Below are 21,918 nucleotides of genomic sequence, written 5' to 3'. Positions count from 1 at the left end.
CACTTAACCTCCATGAGCCTCAGTTTTCTAGTCTACAAATGGGGGGTGATGGTAGTAATGAATACTGTCTTTATGTCAAAGTCGTATGGATTAAATTAATTCAACATCTTTTTACTGAATGCCTACTGAATTGCCGGGCACTGTTATAGGTGCCAGGAATTTAGGAGTGACATCAAGATAGACAAAATCCCTGTTCTCACAGAGTTTACATGCTAACCGAAGAAAGTGAAACATAATAAACCCTTAGACAAAGAAATATATTATGCCAGGAGGGAGAAGTGCTATGGAGAAAAATCAAGTATGGTGGCTGTGATGGGGAACTTTATGGGGAGCAGAAGGTGGTTAGGAGCTGTCACACCAGAGCTTCTCTAAAAACGTAACATTTGAGCAGACACACGTGAAGGGAAAAATGGAGTGAGCCACGAGAATTTTAGGCAGAGGAAAACAATGAAAGCAGAAGGAAGAGCAAATGGAAAGTCTCTGTGGAAGGAACATGCTTAGACTACTTGAGTCAAGAGTGACAGTGATTTTGAAAATATATTGTGAACAGGGTTTTGCGTGTTTTTATTCAGTGAGCTGGGAATCGTCGAAAAGCTTTAGGCAAAGAATGGACATATCTGACTTACATTATAAAAGGACCATTTGGTATAGGGGTGTACACTGCAGAATGGATAAGGCAGAAGCAGAAGACAAGACAGGAGACTTCCATAATAATTTGGGGAAAGGGAGCAGTTGATGGTGGCTTGGGCCAGAGTGTTCGTTACTAGGGAGGGGTGATGAGAAATGGTTAGATTCTAGGTTCATTTTGAATATTTATCTTGAGCCAGTGAACCTGGATCTGGCTAGGCTGTGCAAGTTTTTAACTTTAGCCACTAGAAAAATGGAATTCTCATTTATTGAGAGGGGGAAGCCTGCAGGAACTGGTCTGGCAGGAGTGGGATGGGGTTGCACAATCAACAGTTCAGTTTTGGACCAATTAAGTTTGAGGTGACTGTTGGGTGTTAAAATGGAGATGCCAAAAAGGCAATTCAATAAGTATGAAAGCACTTAATCTACAGCCAGGCTTCATATGAACGTATGAACTCAGGTTAAACAAGTTAATTCATGTTACTCCAGGACAACTGTGTACTCTACCCCCAAGGCAGAGCAAATGACTGAGAAGTTGCGTTTACACATGCAAACCACTGCTCTTTCTGAAAATCCTAAGACATGTCATCAACTTTCATGTTTGAGCAACAGCAGAAATAGCAACAACAATAAAAACAAGTAAATAATAACAACCTAATTCGAATAAAAAGAACTCCTTGTTGAACTTTAGTTACAGATGTCTCTCTGGCATTTAAATGCTGAATATCACTGCTTACTGTAATTAGCTTTTTTATTCATGATTAGCCTTGACCTGTCAATTTAAGGTTAAAATCTAATGAGGATAATAAAATAAAGATTTTGAAAATCTGATGGACCTAAATTACCTATTTCACCGTCTGAAAGCAGTTAAGACCTTTCCTATTTAATGACATTTCATTAGTAAGCAATTCACGGTTAGATTTTATAAAAAAATAAAACAAAACCATAAAACATAAAATATAGTATTCTGAAGTGATCTCTAAGATTTATTTTTAAATCTATATAATAAAATTTGTAATGAAAAACAAACTATATTAAATAAGCTTTTGGATATTAATATTAGAGCTTTCTTTTTCTCACACAAATACTTCTACATATGTATGTTAAGTTTTTAAACATTTTAGGCACAAATTTTATTATTCCTTTTTGGAAAATGCCTACTGGCAGATACCATCTTGTCACTACCAAAGAAAATAATGTTTTCCAGTAATAGATATGAACAATGAGAGCAGGTTTGACTTGTACATGGGCTGCCTGAAATACTAAAATAACAAACATATTTCATTTTCCTACCTAACTACTCTTAAATCTGTTTAAAATGCGCACTTAATGGGCGCCTGGGTGGCTCAGTCGGTTAAGTATCTGCCTTGGCTCACATCATGATCCTGGGGTCCTGGGATCGATCCCCACGTTGGGCTCCCTGCTCAGCGCAGAGCCTGCTTCTCCCCCTCCCTCTATCCCTCTCCCCAGCTCGTGCACGCAGGCTCTCTTCTCCCCCTCCTCAAATAAGTGAATAAAATCTTAAAAAAAAAAAAAAAGCCCACTAATTTGTTTATAAACTATCTAGATCCACAGACAGAAAAAGCCGAATTATGAATAGGCTACCTTATGCATTTCTACTGTAAAAACAAAGATCTACCTGTTACCTAATGTGACTTAGTTTGCATTAGATTAGTACGTCATTAGAATCTCTGAGACACAAAACAGCAGATCCCGGTGTCACAATATTTTCAAAGTGTTTTTAGTAGAAAAATATAACATATAAATAAAACATATTCTATTATTTTGCTTCTGATTTTTTTCAAGTATGCTTATTAATTTTATTTGGTGTGTAACTTTCTAAGAAAAAACAGTTTCATATTATTCACAAGAAGAGAAATAACTGGGACAATGGTATATGTGAAAACTTCCACATCTTGTTGGTAGTCATATAAATATAAATTAAAGCAACCATGAAATATTACTTTTCATCTACTGGGTTGGCAAAGATTAAAAAGGACTAGGAATCCTCAGAGCTGAGCAGAGTGAAGGGAAGTACTGTATTATCACTATGTTGATGGCCATGATGTCAACTGATAAATTTTTCTTGAGGGCAACTTGTCAACTTTTAACAACACTCTACAAGTATGTATAAACCCATCTACCCAGAAGTTCCATGTCAACACATTTAGCCTCAGGAAATAATTATGCCAAGTATACAAAATATGTAATTAAAAGGATGTTCATCACATCACTGATAACAAAAATATTGGCAATAGCTTATGTCCAATAATAGGAAATTAAATTTGGTATATTTACACAATGGAATACTGTGGAACCTCAATAATTCTAATGCAATTATATGTTTATTGGAAAATAAAGAGTAGTGTTGGGAGAAAATAGAATATTAGGTAAAAAGTAATTCTAAAACCAGGGGGAATATGGCCCAGTATTTATGTATATTATTCGTGTGTATGCATACAGTATATTTTAACACAGAGAACAAAATCTCAAAAGAGGGGCGCCTGTGGCTCAGTTGGTTAAGTGACTGCCTTTGGCTCAGGTCATGATCCTGGAGTCCCAGGATCTAGTCCCGCATCAGGCTCCCTGCTTGGCGGGGAGTCTGCTTCTCCCTCTGACCCTCCTCCCTCTCATGCTCTCTTTCATTCTCTCTCTCAGATAAATAAATAAAATCTTTTTTTTTTTTTTTTAATTTTATTTATTTATTTGAGACAGAGAGAATGAGAGAGAGAGAGCACATGAGAGGGGTGAGGGTCATAGGGAGAAGCAGGCTCCCTGCCGAGCAGGGAGCCCGACGCGGGACTCGATCCAGGGACTCCAGGATCATGACCTGAGCCGAAGGCAGTCGCTTAACCAACTGAGCCACCCAGGCGCCCCTAAATAAATAAAATCTTAAAAAAAAAAAGATCTCAAAAGAGATAGACAAAATGGCATGAATAATTAATTTTGGGGTTAGGATTATAAGTAATTAAAATTTTTCCTTTTTGTTTATCTCCAATTACTTTTTATTCTATCACAAATTTGTAGATTTTGTAGAGTTAAAAACATTAAAGTACTGGGGTGCCTGGGTGGCTCAGTTGTTAAGCATCTGCCTTTGGATCAGGTCGTGGCCCCAGGGTCCTGGGATTAAGCTCCGCATAGGGCTCCCTGCTCAGCAGGAAGCCTGCTTCTCCCTCTCCCCCTGCTTGTGTCTTCCTCTGTCAAATAAATAAATCTTAAAAAAAAAAAAAAAAAATTAAAATATTTACACATTAAACTTACAAAAAAGTGTAGGTTTTGAGCACAGGAGTAATTATCTGTAATATGAATAAGAATATGTAATCCCCAAAAAGATATAAAGCAATTTCTACTTTACAAATAAATAGATATTTGAATTAGAACACTAAAATATCTATCAATACTGAAAGAAATACAGTATCAAAAAACTTTGGGATATACCAGTAATTTATTATGCTTTTGTTTTTTGGCCATAATATGTTACTCCTAGACAGTTTCATTAAATGAATATTTTCCCTGAGAAATAATATTATCATTGATGGTTAAATATTCACCTGAAGACCTGGCATCAGATACTTTAAACACAGTTAACAATGTCATACAAATACAACTCCTGTAGATTTAGTAAAAAGAGGCATAAACATATTGATTATATAAGAAAATCAATGTGCTAAGAATTGTACTAAGATATAGCACTTGCAAGCATAACAAGTACTTGACCTATTTAAAACTAGTATACTAAATTTAGTGAACATTACATAATCAATTAAAAATTGTTTTCCTTGCCTTACTAAAATTTAGATGAATTTTGGAAGAAATTATTGGAATAGCTCATCTGATTTTGAAAAATTAGCTAGTGGAGTGTGGGATATTCAAACTAATGAAGTCCTATTCCCAAAAAGTTCGTATGGCTTGAAGAGACATCCAAATCACTTCACTGACATTTACGTGATATATTGGAGCACTACATATTTATTTACTTTTTCACATTTTAAGTCATAGAGGTTTATTTACTGATATTTTTAAACTGATAAATGTGGTGAAATGGTTTCTATGTTAAATTATTTAATCTGAGCACGAAAGCATTTAAAATCCTCACTAAGGATTCCAAGTGTAAGAGTTTGGGAAAAGTCATCTCATGGATCCCATTATGCTATACACTAATTTTATGGTATGGATATCTGATAACCATTAGATAGCCAATCAAATGTATTTGTGAACCTCTGGTCTCACCAATAATTCTAACACCTACTGCTATCCAGATTCATTCTTCAGAGCACTGGGAAATGTTTCATTAAAATATGTGGCTAAGGTTGAGGAAAAGGACGAGGGTGACAGAGAAAAAAACAAAACAAAAACAGGACAATTCTAAATGCAGCCTATTTAGAATAATAGGAGATTAGAAAGGCACAGACATGGTACTTCAAAAGTATTAATAAAAAATGCCTTTGTTTTAGTTAACAGCTTCCAAGACACCCACAAACTTTCCCCCACTTAGAATAGCATATCTGCCTACAAAATTTGGCTTCTCAAATTGATAAATTAGGTGGTGATTATTTGCTTTCAAAAACTTCCCACAGGTTTCTAATAAATGTGCAGTTAAATTGTGATTTGAGTTACCAAAATTAAATTTTTCCTTTGTCCTAAGAGATTGTTTATTCAAATTCATTCAGTGGAGGAACTTATTTTTTTCTGGTACTATTCCTGACACGTACTAATTCTGCTTTTTTTTTAAACAGAAATATTGGCCAGTATTTTACTCTGAGTAAAAGGAAGCCCACTGTCTCATACATAGAGCTATTCAAAAGCAGACTATGCCTCTGTGGGTCAGATTTTCCTCATAAGAATTAACAACTACTTCCCAGTAACTGACACCCTCCTACTTCTATTTTTGTTCCATCCAGCCATCCAAAATAAGGCCTAAATCCTAACCCACATCATAGTTCCTAAAACATCCGAGGACAGATATCACATTCCTCCTACATCCTATTCTTACTAGCGAACATCTCCAGGTTAGCGGTGTATAATTCAGTGGAAGGTACATGGTCTGTGAAGTCGGAAATCAGTAAATTCTTGGTTCTCTATTATTGGAAACCTCTCTAAGCCTCATCTAAGTTTTCTCATCTGTGAAAGGGAAAACCCAAGCCTTAGTAGGGTGTTTTAGAAAAGAAATGAGTTGGCACAACTGATACCCACTGTAGTGTTTTACCCAGTGAAGAAGTTCAAGAATGTAGATGACTCTCTCTCCCCAGCTTATTCTTGTTTGTTCTCAAAACGAAGAACTTAGGGGTGACTGAGGCACTCCAGATATAGTGCGAATGGTTCGGAGTTCCGAGGATTGTACTCCTAAAAATGTCTCCTTAAGGCTTCAAGAACCTTAAGTTCCCACAGAATTGTAGTCAGCCAAAAGCCCACAAATTTTATTTATATGAAAATAAAGTAGGTTTTTCCTTCATGCATCATGATTTCTTTCTGATTGTCACTGAACACATTTAGCTGTGTTAAATTCCATCTTGTTTTGGACCATCCTTTCAGTCCATTGAGGCCTTTTTGGAAACTGAGTTATTCTATCTAATCTGTTAGATCTCCCTTCTAGTTTTAATCTACACATTTCTGTCATGCAGAACTTGGATAAGCCCACACATTTTCTGAGATGTGTATTTCAGATGTACAGAGCAGCCTATTCCAAACTCACAAGCAGCACCAACTGCCTGATCTGAATTGTCCCTCCCCTTCCCCACTCTGTATTTCCTTTACTGAAGAGGCTGTCAGAGATAGGTCCTCACATCACTAGCAGTGCAGTCAGTACTCCAGGTGATTTATGGGCTGGTCCCAAGTAGAATGAAAGACAAAAGGTTCCCATTAAGTGAAAGGAGAAAATAAATATTAGATGTACTATGGCTTCATCCCTGAAAACCAACTTAATGCAGGTATGGGTGATCACCAGTGCCACCAGCTCTGTCAGCTTGGGTAAAATGTACCATGTAATGTAGAAAGGAACATGGGCTTTGGAGTCAGACTTCCTGGGTTCAAATACTGACACTACTATTTGCTTGCTGTGTAATGCTGGGAAAGTTACTTAGTTTCTCCGTGCCTTGCTTTCTTCTTTGGTAAAATTATAGTTATTGCTTTTGCTTTCGTAACAAAACAATATCCAAGCGTCAATGGAAAGGAAGGAAGAACGGAAGAGAGGGGGACAAAAGAGAGAAAGGGTAAGAGGGAGGGAGGGGAATTACAGAAATTCATGCTAAAGGTATAGTCCTATTTTTGCTTTTCTAAAACTGTCCCTTCCAACCTACAACCCAAGCAAGTTTTATTTCCCTCTGCACTGCGAGGTTAAAGTCGGGCCAAATGAGAATTTTTTCTTGGTGGCCAATGCAGAGAGTCACTGTCCTTAGGGTCTTTTCCCTTCCAAAGTGGAGAATAAATTTAAACTCATCAAATGACTGAATTACAGGCAGTAGAAAGGAATGCGAAGAATTCTTAAAGTATATAATCTTGTCTTAAATAAGTGTAAATTCCCCTATGGTTCATTAATCAGTCATTTATAGTAATCAACTTTTACAAATACTTTTTCACTAAATCTTCTTGGCATCACTCTTAAGTCTCTGTAGGTCACACTTTCCCTCCTAGTGCATGTATACTTCATGTGAACAGCCGAACCGTGGAGGCATCAACACTCCATGGCTGGTGCCCTGAGACCTGCCTTAGTGGGGCTCCCTCCGCATTTAGTCTGGCTCCTGGGCTTGGCTCTGGCTCCAGCTTCAGGCTATGTCTGGTTTTCTGGGTTGCAGGGCTGGTGCAGGCCCATTCTCCCTCACCTAGCTCCACCCATAATGTGCTGTTTTATGTTACATTACAACATAAACCACAGAAAGGAGACACTGAGAAAGGATGAGAAAAAGCAATGAAATATGAGTAAGGGGACAGGGTAGGGAAATAGCCTATAATTTTTCACATTCTGTTTCCTTTTACATACAATTAGCCCTGGGAAGTTGTCTATGTTAACAGAATAGACATGCATTCCTAGATATGTATATTTAAGAATATGTATATGTATATACATATACAACAATACATATTGCTAAAAATGGATGAACACTTCATACTGACCTTAGGGGGTTTAAACGGATAGTCTGGTGAAAAGGTAATGTCAAGAAAGAACACCCCTCCTTCATAGACAGATCCTGGGGGTCCCAATATAGTTGACCTCCATTCATAAATGTTGTCTCCTTTGGGTCCAGCACTGAAATAAGACATACAAATGAAATGTGCTTAGAGATTATGTAAACCCTGGAATTTAAAAAATTCTATTTATGGTAACAATAAATTGAGCAATTCCACAAAAACATAACAAATCAGGTAATTCTATATGATGATTCATTTGTCAATATCATCAATACTCTATAAAGAAAAGATGTTGGTATTACTTAAAAAACAGAACAAGGAAGATTCTGTCTTGCCATTCACAACTCTGTACCTACCGAACAAAAGATTCCTAGGACCAAAGACCAGAGGAAGGAGCACAAATATTTAATAAAGCATGAAATTATTTGTGAGATCCTGAAAAAGATGATACAGTCATAGGGTGAAAGAGACAAATTTTCGAAGACAGAGGGGCCATTAGAGAAAAAAAGTGTAATAAAAAGTAGTCTAATTCCTTTGTTAACAACTGAGAATACAAATGAGGCTCATGGATATCAGTAAATGCTCATCATTCATAAAACTCAGTTCAAGTATCATATCCCATCTCAAGCTTCCCCTTTTCTCTCTTTCCAGCCAAAGAATCTCTGTCCCCTCAACCCCCATGTATCATAAATAGTGTGGTCTATAGAAAACAAGATGTATTATTTCATTTTATAACCATGTTTTTAATTAAAAAATTTTTTTAGAGTAAGATCTTTGCCCAATATGGGGCTTGAACTCACAACCCCAAGATCAAGAATCACATGCTCTACCAACTGAGCCAGCCAGGAATCCCCTATAACTGTTTTTAAAGTGTTTACTTTTCTGTCCCTCCCTAGAAGTTCCCTGAGGAATAGATTTTTGCTTTGTCTTAGGGCCTAGTAAGTACATGTTTGTTTGATGATGATGGATTAAGAGGAAAGCAAGTGAAGCCACATGACTACTAGTAGTAAACATCTGTCTCTGAGTCTCAGACAAACTCACTGAGGAAAATAAGGCCCACATGAGTCAACTGAATTATAATCTCTCAAGTGAACAGAAGGGCAAATGAGATTATAATTTAGCTTTTCAGTGTTTTTTTGCTACATCAAGCTAATACCTGCATCTAATAGCCATAAATTACCCTCATACCCTATAGCAAAGTGGGCAGCCCTTTGGGGAAGATTTTATTGCCAACAAAAATTTAGCTACTACTCTTTCTTATTTTGAAATTAGTTTATATCTACAAAAACCTCACTGTTAAGCAGTATATCAAAAAAGCATGCATCTTAACTAAGTTGGGATATATTCTGGGAATGCAAGGATAGTTTAATAATAGAAAATTATTAATGTAATTTACCTAAGAGATTAAAGTTGAAAAAAATGGATAATCTCAATGGGTGCAGGAAAAGTACTCCATAGGCTTAATAATAGCCATTCATGATAAAAAAATTTTTTTAGCAAACTGGAATAGATGGAAACTTTTTTAACCTGATAAATAGCATTTACCATAAACCTACCAGCAACTAATATATTCAGTGACAAAATATCAAAAGCACACCCTTTAAAATTGAAGAATATAAGGATGCCCACTATATCTACTTCTAATCATTCGTGCACTAGCAATCATATTCATCAAGGTATGAAAGACACAAGGAAGGAAAAAACAAAAGGTATAGATTGGGATGGAAAAAATAAAACTGTGAGCATTTGCAGAATTTATGTACACAGAAAAATCTATACACAATTTATTAAACTTAAAAGAGTTTACAAAGTGGTTAGATTTAAGATCAATATGAAAAATCAACTGCATTTCAACACACCAACAAAATTAGAAAATATATTTTAAAATATTTTTATAGTATTAAAAATAACAAAAAACCTATGAATAAATTTCATAAAAATATATAAGATTTTAATGGAGGAAATTATAAAACTTATTGAAATACAAAGAGAATTAAATAAATGGAGAGAGATACCAAGTTGATGAGTAGGGAGACCCAGCATCCTACAGATGTCAATTTTCCCCAAACTGATCCAATGCAATTCCAATCAAAAGTCTAACAGTTACGTAAAAAATGAAACTTGACAACTTGATTCTGAAATGTGTTTGGAAGCTCAAAGAAATCCCTCAAACTTTTCCACATACTTACACGAATCTGATATATGTCAGAAGTAATGGGGCTAAGAAAACAGTTTTTGTATATGGCAAATAGAGAAACTGGATTTCTACTTCAATAAACATACAAACCTTTGTTGTAGATGGATTAAGCACGTCAATGCAAAAGTCGGAAGTTTTAGAGGTTGCCTAAAGAGACTGACAAGCCACAAACCAGGGAAGATATTTGGATCACATAAAACTGACACAATTCTAGTGTCCAGAGTATACGAATTCCTATGAATCAATAAGAAAAAGACTAGCAATCCCTTAGAAAAGACATAAATAGGCATTTCCAGAAAGAAGAAACATAAATGGCCAAAAGGCGTATGAAAAATATCCAATCTCATTAAAATCAGGGAAATGAAACTTAAAATTACAGTTCAATATTATTTTACACAATGTACAGGCAAAGATAAATGCGTGACAAAACCAAGTGCTGATGAGGATGTGGAAAAACAAGAACTATACATTGCTGAAGAGTGTTCAATCACTTTGGATAAGAATGTGGACTTATTTAGTTAAGCTGAATCTATACACTCCTATATTACAACATTTCAATTGCACTCCTAGGTACATACCCCAGAGAAACTTTTACACCTGTACACCAGAAAACATATACAAGAATGTTCATGGAAGCACTATTTTTAATAGCAAAATTGGAAACAATACAAATGTCTACTGACAGAAAAAGGAATAAATTTACCCAAAGGAATACAACACAACAGTGAAAACATACTGATTAACATGGATAAATCTTAAAAGTGTCATATTGAATAAAAAAGCAAGTCTAAAGGAATATATACAGTATGATACTATTTTCACCAAGTCTGAAAACAAGCAAACAAGAAAATACATTGTTGAAGACACAAACATATATGATAAGCAAGAAAATGAATGAGAACAAAGCTCAAAAGAGTGGTTTCCTGGGTAGAATCAGATGGTGGAGGAGTAGCACACAGGAGCTTCAATGGTTCTGGTGATGTTCTACTTTTCAGTATATATGGTGGATTCAGGAGTTACCTGTTTTACTATAGGTCTCATAACTTATTTATGTGTTAGATATGTTCTTATATATGTACCAAGTTTTCACATTAAGAACAATGATGTCCCAAAAGTCTACTAAAATGCTATATGAGGAAAGCAAGTTTGCAGCATATGTACAGTGTGATCTTATTATATAAACTAGAAATATAAAATAGTATTTTATATTGTTTATGGATACATATCTATGTCAAAGTCTTTGAAGAAATGAACTGGAAAGATAGGCCTAAATTCATGACAGTGGTTGTGCAGGGAAAAGGAGAAAAGAGGAATAGGGTGATGGGATAGCTCTGAAGATAGGGAACGAAGAAAAGTTCAATTTTATCTCCAGTTTTGATCTCTCTTATTTAAAAAGGATGAAGTAAAAAAAAATCATAGCCAAGTTTATTGCAAAGTGCTGAGAAGCAGAGCAAGGGGCGAGAGTATAACACTCCTGCTGCATGTTTCTCTTGACCTAACCTTTCCTGAAGCTGACAGTGAGGTACAGACAGAATACAGTCAGATGACAACAAAGCTTTGTTAACAATAGCCCCTTGTTGCCAGACAAGCTCACTTATTCAGATGAATAATACACATGGTTACGCCCTGAGCTATAATTAGACCCAATATGAATAGATAAGTTTATCAGAAGGAAGAACTTAAAAGTAGAGTAAATTATAGGTTTGTAGTTACAACATTACTTCAAGGTAGATGAAGAAATTTAATTTAAAAAATACACACAGTGAGAACACGGCTATGAAACAATGTGCATAGACATGTTTCCCAAATACCAAGATATAATTTCTCTGAGTCACTTTGAGAAATTTTAAGATGACCTTCCAAGAATGGTCATCACAGTTAATTATATAATTTAGGCTGAGAAGTCACCAAATAGTGCCACCAAGGAAGGGACTCAGAAATAGAAGTCAAGAGATATCTCACAAAAGCAGGCAATGCCTGTAAATTATTTACATTCAATTAGTGCTCGTTTTAAATTTTATTTGGCTCTCAGTGAGAAAACCATATTTTATTAGTTCTCTGAAATCAGTCACCTATCTTGTTATCAACAATGGATTAAATAACACAGCTAACATTATCACTCTGAGTTGGTTTATTTTTTATTTTTTATTTTTTTTAAAGATTTTATTTATTTATTTGACAGAGAGAGAGACAGCGAGAGAGGGAACACAAGCAGGGGGAGTGGGAGAGGGAGAAGCAGGCTTCGCGCGGAGCAGGGAGCCCGATGTGGGGCTCAATCCCAGGACCCTGGGATCACGACCTGAGCCGAAGGCAGACACTTAACGACTGAGCCACCCAGGCGCCCCTCTGGGTTGGTTTATACTGTCCAAATGTGCCTTTTAAAAAAAATACTAGTAGTAACAAACTATCTTGAACACAGACTGGTGTTTTAAAATGCATCTAAAACTTATAATACTTCTCTAATATATACAGATTAAGTCTCAGCAGTCTGGCCTCCTCTATCATCTTACAAGGGGCATGTCTACACCACTTGCGGTTCCAAAGCTTAGAGCAGTGGTTCCTGAACTACACAGCCCTCTGTCCCACTCCCATTTTGATATGTTTCAGTTGAGAAATCCTGGAATAAAAGTACAGAATTGTGTTGTACAATACGGTAGCCATGTGGCTACTGAGCACTTGAAATGTGGCTACTTATTCACATATGCTGTAACTGTAAAATATATACCGAATTTCAACGACAATGCAAAGGAAAGTAAAATACATCACTACTTCTTGTTAATTACATGTTGAAATAATAATATTTGAGATACACTGAATTAAAAAGATATTAAAACTTACCACCTATTTCTTTTTATTTTTTAATGTGGCTCCTAGAAAATTTAAAATTACACAAGTGGCTCATATTGTATTTCTATTAGACAATACTGTTCTAGAGCAGTGCTGTCTAATAAAACTTTCTGTGATAATGAACATGTTTTAGTCCTTATCCTTATCTGGTATGGTAATCACTAGCCACACGTGGCCTTCAGGCACTTGAAATGGAGCTGGTGAGAATGAGGAAGTGGATTTTCAATTTCATTTGATTTTAATGAATTTAAATCTAAATAGCTCCATGTAGCTAGTGGTCACATATATTGGGCAATACAGATCTAGTAGCTCCAGTAGCCCATACTGACCAAATGAGTTTTTTTTTTTTTAATATGTCAGAATTATTTGGATTTATATAAAACAGAAGAATGAGCTTTTATATACTTTGGACCAAAAAAGTGAGAAGCAGAAGCTGCAGACCATCTTATATTTTCAATGATCACTTCCCCCTCAAGCTGACCAAATAAAAGTTAGTGCCGCAGCCAACGGCACTATAGAATGATGATGAAGAACATGACTGGACTCTAAGTCAGACTTGCTTTTCTGAATCCTAGTCCTAGCATGTAAGGCCTGTAAGAGCCCTGGGTGAATATGTAATCTCCCCATATAATCTTTCAGTGTCTTAGTTTCCTCATCTACAAAATGAGGCAATTACAGCACGAACCTTGTGGAGTAAGTGAAGTTTTAGTAGAGCTTGGAAAAGGGGGCCTGTAGTGGCTCAAACAGTATGCTTCCAAATGTTTGCTGCTATTCTAGGTGTTGTTATGCTTTGTGGATCATACAGAATTCACCACCACACTCAAAAGATTAATTGCCTGGTGATTTTAAAAGAAGGGTTTCAAGATCCCCGGACTAGAAAACAGGCTACCAAGACCCAGACATTAATAATCATTTTCACTACCACCATTATCACCATCATCAACCTGCAATCTAATCTTAGGGTGTGTATTTAGATAGGGCAGAACTTTGGAAACCATCAGAAATCAAAGCTGCCACTTCCAGGAAATCCAATTTTGCGTTGAATGGAACGTTTATTTAACGTCAGGATTTTTAGGTATGTGGTTATTTAGCAATGTTTTCTCACTTGCAGTATTCTTAATGATCAATACCCTTAATTTTATTTTCAGATTTTATTTTTTAAAGAAGAAAGATAAACACAGCTAACAGAGTTACATTTCAAAATAAAATGCAATTAGATAAATCTATTAAAATGCAAATATCAGTTAGCAAATTACAAATTAGTTGTAACCAAAGTTGCCGCTTGGAGAAATTCTGTTAGAGAATCAACCTTGTAAACTGTGTTCAGCTTTTTTTCTTTTTTTTTAAAGATTTTATTTATTTGACAGAGAGAGAGACAGCGAGAGAGGGAACACAAGCAGGGGGAGTGGGAGAGGGAGAAGCAGGCTTCCCGCAGAGCAGGGAGGCTGATGTGGGGCTCGATCCCAGGACCCTGGGATCATGACCTGAGCCAGAGGCAGACGCTTAATGACTGAGCCACCCAGGCGCCCCTGTGTTCAGCTTTCTATGCTGCTGCCTACAGTGGATGAGCCCTTCTACACATATGAAATATTACACATGTACAATAAAAATGCTGAAAAGGACTCAGCACTCACTGTGTCTTTATTTAAGATCCTAAGATGTTTTACATACATCTGAATACTTTCAGTGTGCTGTGCCACAGCTGTGACTCTAAGACCAAGAGTTTTTGGCTGTGCCTGCTGCCTTTTCATTTAACATCGACTCTAAGATAGAAAAAGAGTAAGGCAGCCCAGGCAACGTAGGGATCTTGGCTCCAAAGGACAAGAAACTTGCCTTTGTAGAGAATCTCTGATGTGCCAACAATAACCTGAAATTGATGGGGACAGAATGGTGAAGAGAAGACAGTACGAGGGATTTCTCAGGAGCTCTGGAAATCTCTGCTTATATGTCAGATTCCACATAGCTGAATTCATCCCTTTCGGTGATGAGCACAATGTTCACAGGCAAATGACATGCTGCACATATGTCCAAAGTCCCTTTGAGAGTAAACAGCTGCAGGAATCTTGAGCTTTCTGCTTATAACACAATAATGTATGTTTCTCTAATGTCAAACTGGAAGGAAAGAATAGTCCCATCCTTTAAAAAAATACGAAAGCAAGGCCCAGACCAGTTACAGATAAGGACAGTAGGAAAAGCAGCTAAAGAGGGGAAATACCACCACTGTATGAATGAAATGAGAAAAAACATGTGGAAGTGGGGAGATTCAAGGGGGAAAATGTTTTCAGACTTTTCTCAAGGCCATGAGCTGACCTAATTGTTGCTAAATCCAACAGTGCCTTTTGTTTTCATTTTATTGAAACTGTAGCTTCTACTCCCTGATTCCTAAAAAACTCTCTTCCCCAGGTATCTCTCCAAGAGTCTCTCTCTACACTTTAGGGTAACTTCTCCAATTCTTTTGTCCTCTTCAGTAACATCTCTTCAATGTCTCCTTTCCTAGGGGTTCTACCCTCAGTTACCTTGTTTCTTCATCTTCATTCTAGGTATGTTATTATCTGCCTCTGACAACCTATCTAACACTGATGGAACCTCTAACCGGGCAGGAAACCCAAGAGTCATCCTTGACTATGCTTCCTTCCTCCTTCTCTTCTCTTAATTCCCCAAAGCTTACAGAAGCTATCTCTATCATCTGTCTACTGGCTGCATTAGCTCTCACTTAGATGATGGCACCAACACGCTATTTCCCTACCTCCAGTCTTGCTTTCCTTCAATCCATCCACCAAACTGCAGATAGGGCAATTTCCAGAAAATCCTTTAAATGGGATCTTCTGTTTTCCTGCTTTCTCTGACTTCTTAATACCTTCAAGATCAGGCCCAAATTCCTTTGAAGCATACAAAGTCTTTCAAAAAGATCTGCCTCCAGCTGACCTCTCTGGCCTCATCCCTTGCCACTCCCCTTTCCTCCAGCTCCATTCTCCAGTCATATTGGACCTACTTATAAAACTTTCAAGGGAGCTGGACTTTTTTTTTGCCTCCTGGCTTTGGATAAGATTCTCTGTAGGTCTGACCATTCTATTTGTCCTTTAGGCCTCAATTTAGCTACATTCTCCTTGGGGACATCTCCTTTACCCTCAAAGGCTAAGTACTCCTTTGGAAGTGGTAACATCCTATGTAAACACAGCATTATAAATCTTTTATGGGAATTTTAATACTTGGAAAAGAAGAAATCTTAAGAAACAGCATTATTCGGGTCATAGGAAAAAAAGAATTCATTCTGATAGTGAAAAAAAAAAAAAAAATCCCCTATAGCTAAGAGGGTATTGAGAAAACAGGACAGGATTATAGCTCTTGAGAGGGCAAATGAAGAATGGTATTTCATAAACTCCTGAGGTTTCCTATATTTGTACGCAGTAATTTTTTTTTTTTTTTTTGAAGACCAGTAACACCAAAGTCCACCACATTTTAGGAGATTAGGATACAACAGTGGTGATAGAAAAGATCCATTTTGTATACTAAGTTCTAAGCAGAACTGAATGATTAATATTTTCTCCTTCATATATTTTTCTTTCCAGTTCTTAGCAGTCTGGTCCTCATTCTTGACGTATTTCAAGAAAAAGAATTATTTTATACTTTTTATCAATGAGTGCTTAATTAAGGACAAGGATCTCTGTCCTCAATCACACTTTCCAGATTTGAGATGTGAAAAACAAAACAAGATTTCAGTTGACTGTAGATATCTTTTACCAAATCGTACTTTAAAGTCACTACTGTTTTATAATTTGTATCCTATGTTAAGAGGGTCAACAACCTAGCAGAGACGAAAAAACTGGAGAAAAACAGGTTTTTAAACAAAATAAAATTAGCTTAATAATCACAATACTTCCTTTTCCCAGGGAAGGCAGTAGCTAATAAGATAGCGTCCTTAGTGAGTAAAACTAGCCCTCTGTAAGTTACTGAGAAACAACGACTGACTCAGTGACTGTCTGATGACACCTTAGGCTTCTTTCTATATTATGTGTATGGTATGTGGGTGGGTGGCTGTGTGTATTTTATTTTCCCAATGTGTGATATATTGCAGTGAGTATGCAACTGCGCAACAGACTTAAAATTTTAAGACATAACTGTATGAAATAATGAGCAAGGAGAAACAGAGAAATTGGGAAGCAGGAAGGAAGACCATAGGGAAAAACCGCCTATGGTTCCTTTTCCTCTCAAGCTGCATTTTTACAAGACACATTCACTTATAAGGACAAAGACAGTCACAGTCAAAAAGAACCAAATCTTATTTTATATATGTGGGTTGTTAGAAATAAGGTTACAATTATAAAGACTTGGGAGACCATCTAGTTCAACTTTTCTTCGTAACACAGAAGAAGCAGAAGCATTAGAACTGGACTGGAATTTCACTGAGTTAGACAACTAGGCATAAAATCAATCTTAAAATACTTAAATTACTGAATTATTACTTAAAATACTGAATTATAGGATTTTTAATCCTTTAGTTAGCTGAAAGGATTCTAGAAATAAGTTAATCAAGTTGTTTGCAGCCTTTTTTTTTTTTCCTTTTCAACATCTCCTCTTCTTTTAGAAAAAATTACCTCCTTCAGAAGTGATTCTTGGCATGTATTTGGTGGGGGATGATAATTCCAAAAAATGAAAAAGCTCCTCTCCCACTGAAAATCATTTCTATCAAAGCCTTCATTTCAAAACTGATAAGTTTCTACAAAGTGAAGTGCTTTGCTCAAGACCACACCCATAGAAGAAAACCTGAGCCCTCTGATCCTAAGGAGAGGCTCTTACTGTTTTACAACCACTGTCAACTTAGAAAGGAAGACTCAACTGGAAAAACTATATAGTTACCATTATAATGAACTGCCCGGTGTAAGACAGGAGACCAGAGATCGACACTAACACCTGGGTTTTCTTTTATCTTTTTATCCTGGGCACGTTTCAAGGACTAGATTTAGGTTTGGTGAAAAGCCATTTTTATTTTAGCTACCCAATTCTTCTTTTTTTTTTTTTTAGCTTTTCAAACTAGAAATACTGATCTTATGCTACTCTTTCCATTTCTTTAGCAAGCATACCACTTCTTGCAACACTGCTTTTGTTGCCCACCTCCCACCCTGATGCTTGTGCCTTTTCTCTATTCTGCGTAAGAGATGAAAGGTCACAAGGTACTCAGGATTTCCAGGGCTAGCCTCTCTTACCTGCACTGTAAGAACAATACCGGCATGTGAGCTAGCCAATGTAGCAGGTAATATTTCTTTATTATTTAAAATTTCGCCCCATGCACATGTTAGATAGGAAGGCTGTACAGCTTTAACATGTCTATTGATCTTATCTGCAGGTTAAATAAGCTTTTGACAAGAGTGCAAGCCACTGTTGCCCTACACAGTTCTGAGGAAGCCAAATCCTTCCCCAAATTCTTTAGTTCTCAAAAATGTTCCTATTCACAGAGGACAGAATGTAAAGTTCCCTGGTATCATTCCAAATGCAGCTTTATTGTTTTCTAACATTTATAATACTGTGTCAAAGTAAAAATTCCATTTGAAAGTTACCAGGGGGCAGATCTTAGTGACAGTTAACTATTCCTAGTATAGTTAAGGTTTATCTGTTTATTTGTATAGAGTTATTATCAAGGCAATTTGTTTTCCAAGTAGATTAAATACCTCCAATATACTCAATACACTTTTCATTGGCTGAGAATATCTTTTGTTTTTGTATAGGAAAATGGTAAACAATAATTTCTTCCTATGTCTAATTTATTCCCCAAAATACTGGCTGTGGTATCCTACAACCTGCATTTTTCTTTGTATCCCCGACATTGCTATCTGGCTCCAAGACCCACCATCACCGTTCTCTTCCAGCAGGTCAACTAAAAGGTCAATGGCAAAAGCAAACCGCACACACAGATACACAGTAAATGTCTGCTGAAAAATAATAAATAACCATCTTTAGTAAAACACTAGTCTATTAGTATAATAGTAAAGACAGTGGGCTTCAGATCAAGACAGCCAGGGGTTGTCCTGGCTCTGCCACTAACTGTGTGAATGAAAGCAAGTTATTTAGTCTCCTATTGTTCCTTTGCTTTTGAAAGGATGGCTCCCTCATAGAGTTGATGTGAGCATTAAATGAATTAATACATATAAACAGCTTAAAATAGTGCCTGGCCCATAGTAAGGGTTATGAAATTTATGCTATTAATATTATCAGGTAAGTGAGAAACTAGTAGAGCTGAATCAGGGTCCTGAAGCTCACCTCATCCTTTACTCCTGGACCCAAGACATGGAAATAAATTTAGGGGGTCTGACTTCCCTTTTCTGGACCTGCTGTATGACACCTTGTATACTAATGTCTGTCTCTCATGCTTCTCCCTACTCAATACTGAGCTCATGAAAGAAAGTGACAAGTGACTGCTAAGTCCCATCTTTCTTGGTTAATAATTCAGTAAAGAATAACTTCAGTTTTACACGTTCCATCCTATAACAACATCTTGAGACTACACCAAGTCCAAATTCTCAGATGCTGTATAATAGTGGCTTTAAAATTCATTCTCTAGAGGCGCCTGGGTGGCTCAGTCGTTAAGCGTCTGCCTTCAGCTCAGGTCATGGTCCCAGGGTCCTGGGATTGAGCCCCTCATTGGGCTCCCTGCTCCGCGGGAAGCCTGCTTCTCCCTCTCCCACTCCCCCTGCTTGTGTTTCCTCTCTCACTGTATCTCTAGATATCTCAAATAAATAAATGAAATCTTAAAAAAAATAAAATAAAAGGGAAGCAAATGAAAGGCTCTAGCAACATTTCGTTCCTCACAGTAACTGGAGGGGTGGAGCTATGACAGCACTTTCATATTGCCTAGTTGTCTAAGAACATTATGCCCTTGCTTTCATGAGAGATTTTGCAGTCTGCCCCTGTAAAACACTTATAGAAGTGACTCCCAGCACTCAACTTAGTGATTTAATATTATACAAAGTTCATTAGTCATGGTATCTACATCAATTTTCTACAAAAGCTATTACCTTTCTGATTTCAGCCATTGCCTTCTCTCTCTGTAAGCAAAACACAGATTTTACTGAAGATCTGTTATTTAAGAACCACCCATTTGTAGTATCCCGTAATAATTCCTGTCAGTGTAGGCTATCTTTGAGGGATTTAGTGGTTTTTGCTTTTTGTAGTGCTACAATGGTGGAAATAACTTATACTGCCCATCCCCATCTTACAATGTCTGCTAATACGTAGGGTTGTTGGCTGCCAAGCAGATTTAATTTACCCACTTCTCAGCTTGCATTAACCTTTGAATAATAAAGCACAGCTGAGGCTGCTGTAAGAAACAAACCCAGGAATGAATAATTAAAAACACCTCTTCAGCCTTGGAAAGACCAATTCCTAACATTTGGGGAGATTTAATTGTGACTGAAGCATTAAAAAGGCTAATTGTATTCTTTATAAACTGAAACAAATGCTAAGGACATAGTGTGACTACAATATATGTAGTATATGAAAAGCAAAGCTCTGAAAGCACCCAGTAATCAATTCAAATGAAAAAAGTAAGAGTAGTCTGATTCTAAAGAAAAACAATTACTCCTAAAGATGGTCACTCGTATTGTCTATATACAGAAAAAACTGCTACTACTTATAAAAAGCTATTATACATCTGATACAGGTGGACTGGCTGGAATAGCATTTGAAGGGATAGACATGTTACAGCTGAAACAAAAGATTGAGAATAGAATAGATTACAGGAAATCCCTATCTTCTTTGAATCTGTCAAGTGCTTATGACAGCTGGGATTCTTTGCTTTTGATGGATTTGATTTTCCGTTGGGAACCCAAATCTAATGTAGCTGTCATATTTATGTGTTAAGATCACTAAACAGTCGTTACTATTTTATATACTTGCTAATACACTGTTAATATCTAATATCATATTTGAACCAAAGAGTACCCTCTTTAGCTATAAACAATTATCTCTGTTTCTAGACCTCCACCAAAGGGCAGGACATCTCCCTAAATCAAGGAGGGCAGTTTCCTCCCATTACTGACTTTAAAGTATGTATGTTTAATTCTTCAAGTTAGGAAATTTTTCTTGCACTTAATTATATTTTGCTAAATTTAAGGTCTTTTCCTTTACCTCTGTTCAAAAAACCATTATTGTCAGTGCCCTTCTCCTATAGACCTTTTAATTACTGGGAATTAGGAAGGTAGAAGCAATTTTGTGGCTTTTAAAATGGCTTTAGTTTCATTTATGCTTCTTTTGGTTCTCTGAATCTTCTCTAATTTTTGGTCTATCTAACTAAAGATGACTTTTTGTACATAACAGGTAAAAGGGTGACCAAATGAGAACAGAATTGGATTTGCTATTTTGGTATAGACCAGCTTCTCATTTGGGAGAACAAGAATACTATTTTTTTGTTCTTGTAGGTTATATTCTTAATATTTTCCTGTATCACATCAATTTTTGATATAAGAAAAGTGTTGGCTTATACTGAACTTGTTTCCTGCTGGGATTAAAAATTTTACAGTTCTTTTTTTATTTTTATTTATTTTTTATTTATTTATTTGAGAGAGAGAGAGCACATGAGAGGGGGGAGGGTCAGAGGGAGAAGCAGACTCCCTGCTGAGCAGGGAGCCCGATGCGGGACTCGATCCCGGGACTCCAGGATCATGACCTGAGCCGAAGGCAGTCGCTTAACCAACTGAGCCACCCAGGCGCCCAAAAATTTTACAGTTCTATTTGTAGTCACCACTGGAAAACAGTTCTCACTACTCTGGTTTCTTCTGAATGTCCCTATATTCTTGCTACCACCCTCAAATTGTCAGATATTTGTTTAAATTTCCTTCGGTATTCAGTCTATTGTATTTTTCTCAGAGTTAGCCATTTTCTAACACTTGGTTTCATTCCAGCCCCAGCAAAATAAATGATCCCTATCCCTGGTTTCCCATAGGCCATGACTTCTGTCTCCGTGACAGCACTAACCTAGGCTATGTTGTTCTCAGCCTTCAGCAGACTGGAGTCCCTTGGGGGCAGGTACTATGTCTTACTCTTCTTTGCATCCTTGTCAGCTACAATGGTATCTGGAACCCAGTACCTAAAAGAGCATTTTTGGATTCAATGTGATTTCACAAAGAATT

The 21,918-nt window shown here is 36.7% G+C and overlaps 1 protein-coding gene across 1 annotated transcript in view; it reads right to left on the bottom strand.

Moving 5' to 3' along the window:
- Window positions 1-21,918, bottom strand: part of UBE2E2 (ubiquitin conjugating enzyme E2 E2) — a 369,519-nt gene that overhangs the window by 80,100 nt on the left and 267,501 nt on the right. Inside the window, exon 4 of the mRNA XM_032408792.1 lies at window positions 7,738-7,870. Within this exon, the coding sequence (XP_032264683.1) occupies window positions 7,738-7,870 (133 nt within the window). The remainder of the gene's footprint in view (window positions 1-7,737; window positions 7,871-21,918) is intronic.

This window comes from Phoca vitulina, unplaced genomic scaffold (assembly GCF_004348235.1).
Source record: "Phoca vitulina isolate PV1807 unplaced genomic scaffold, GSC_HSeal_1.0 scaffold10, whole genome shotgun sequence".
Lineage (NCBI taxonomy): Eukaryota > Metazoa > Chordata > Mammalia > Carnivora > Phocidae > Phoca > Phoca vitulina.
The sequence above is the reverse complement of the archived record's forward strand: the minus strand, read 5'-3'. Positions and strand labels throughout refer to the sequence as shown.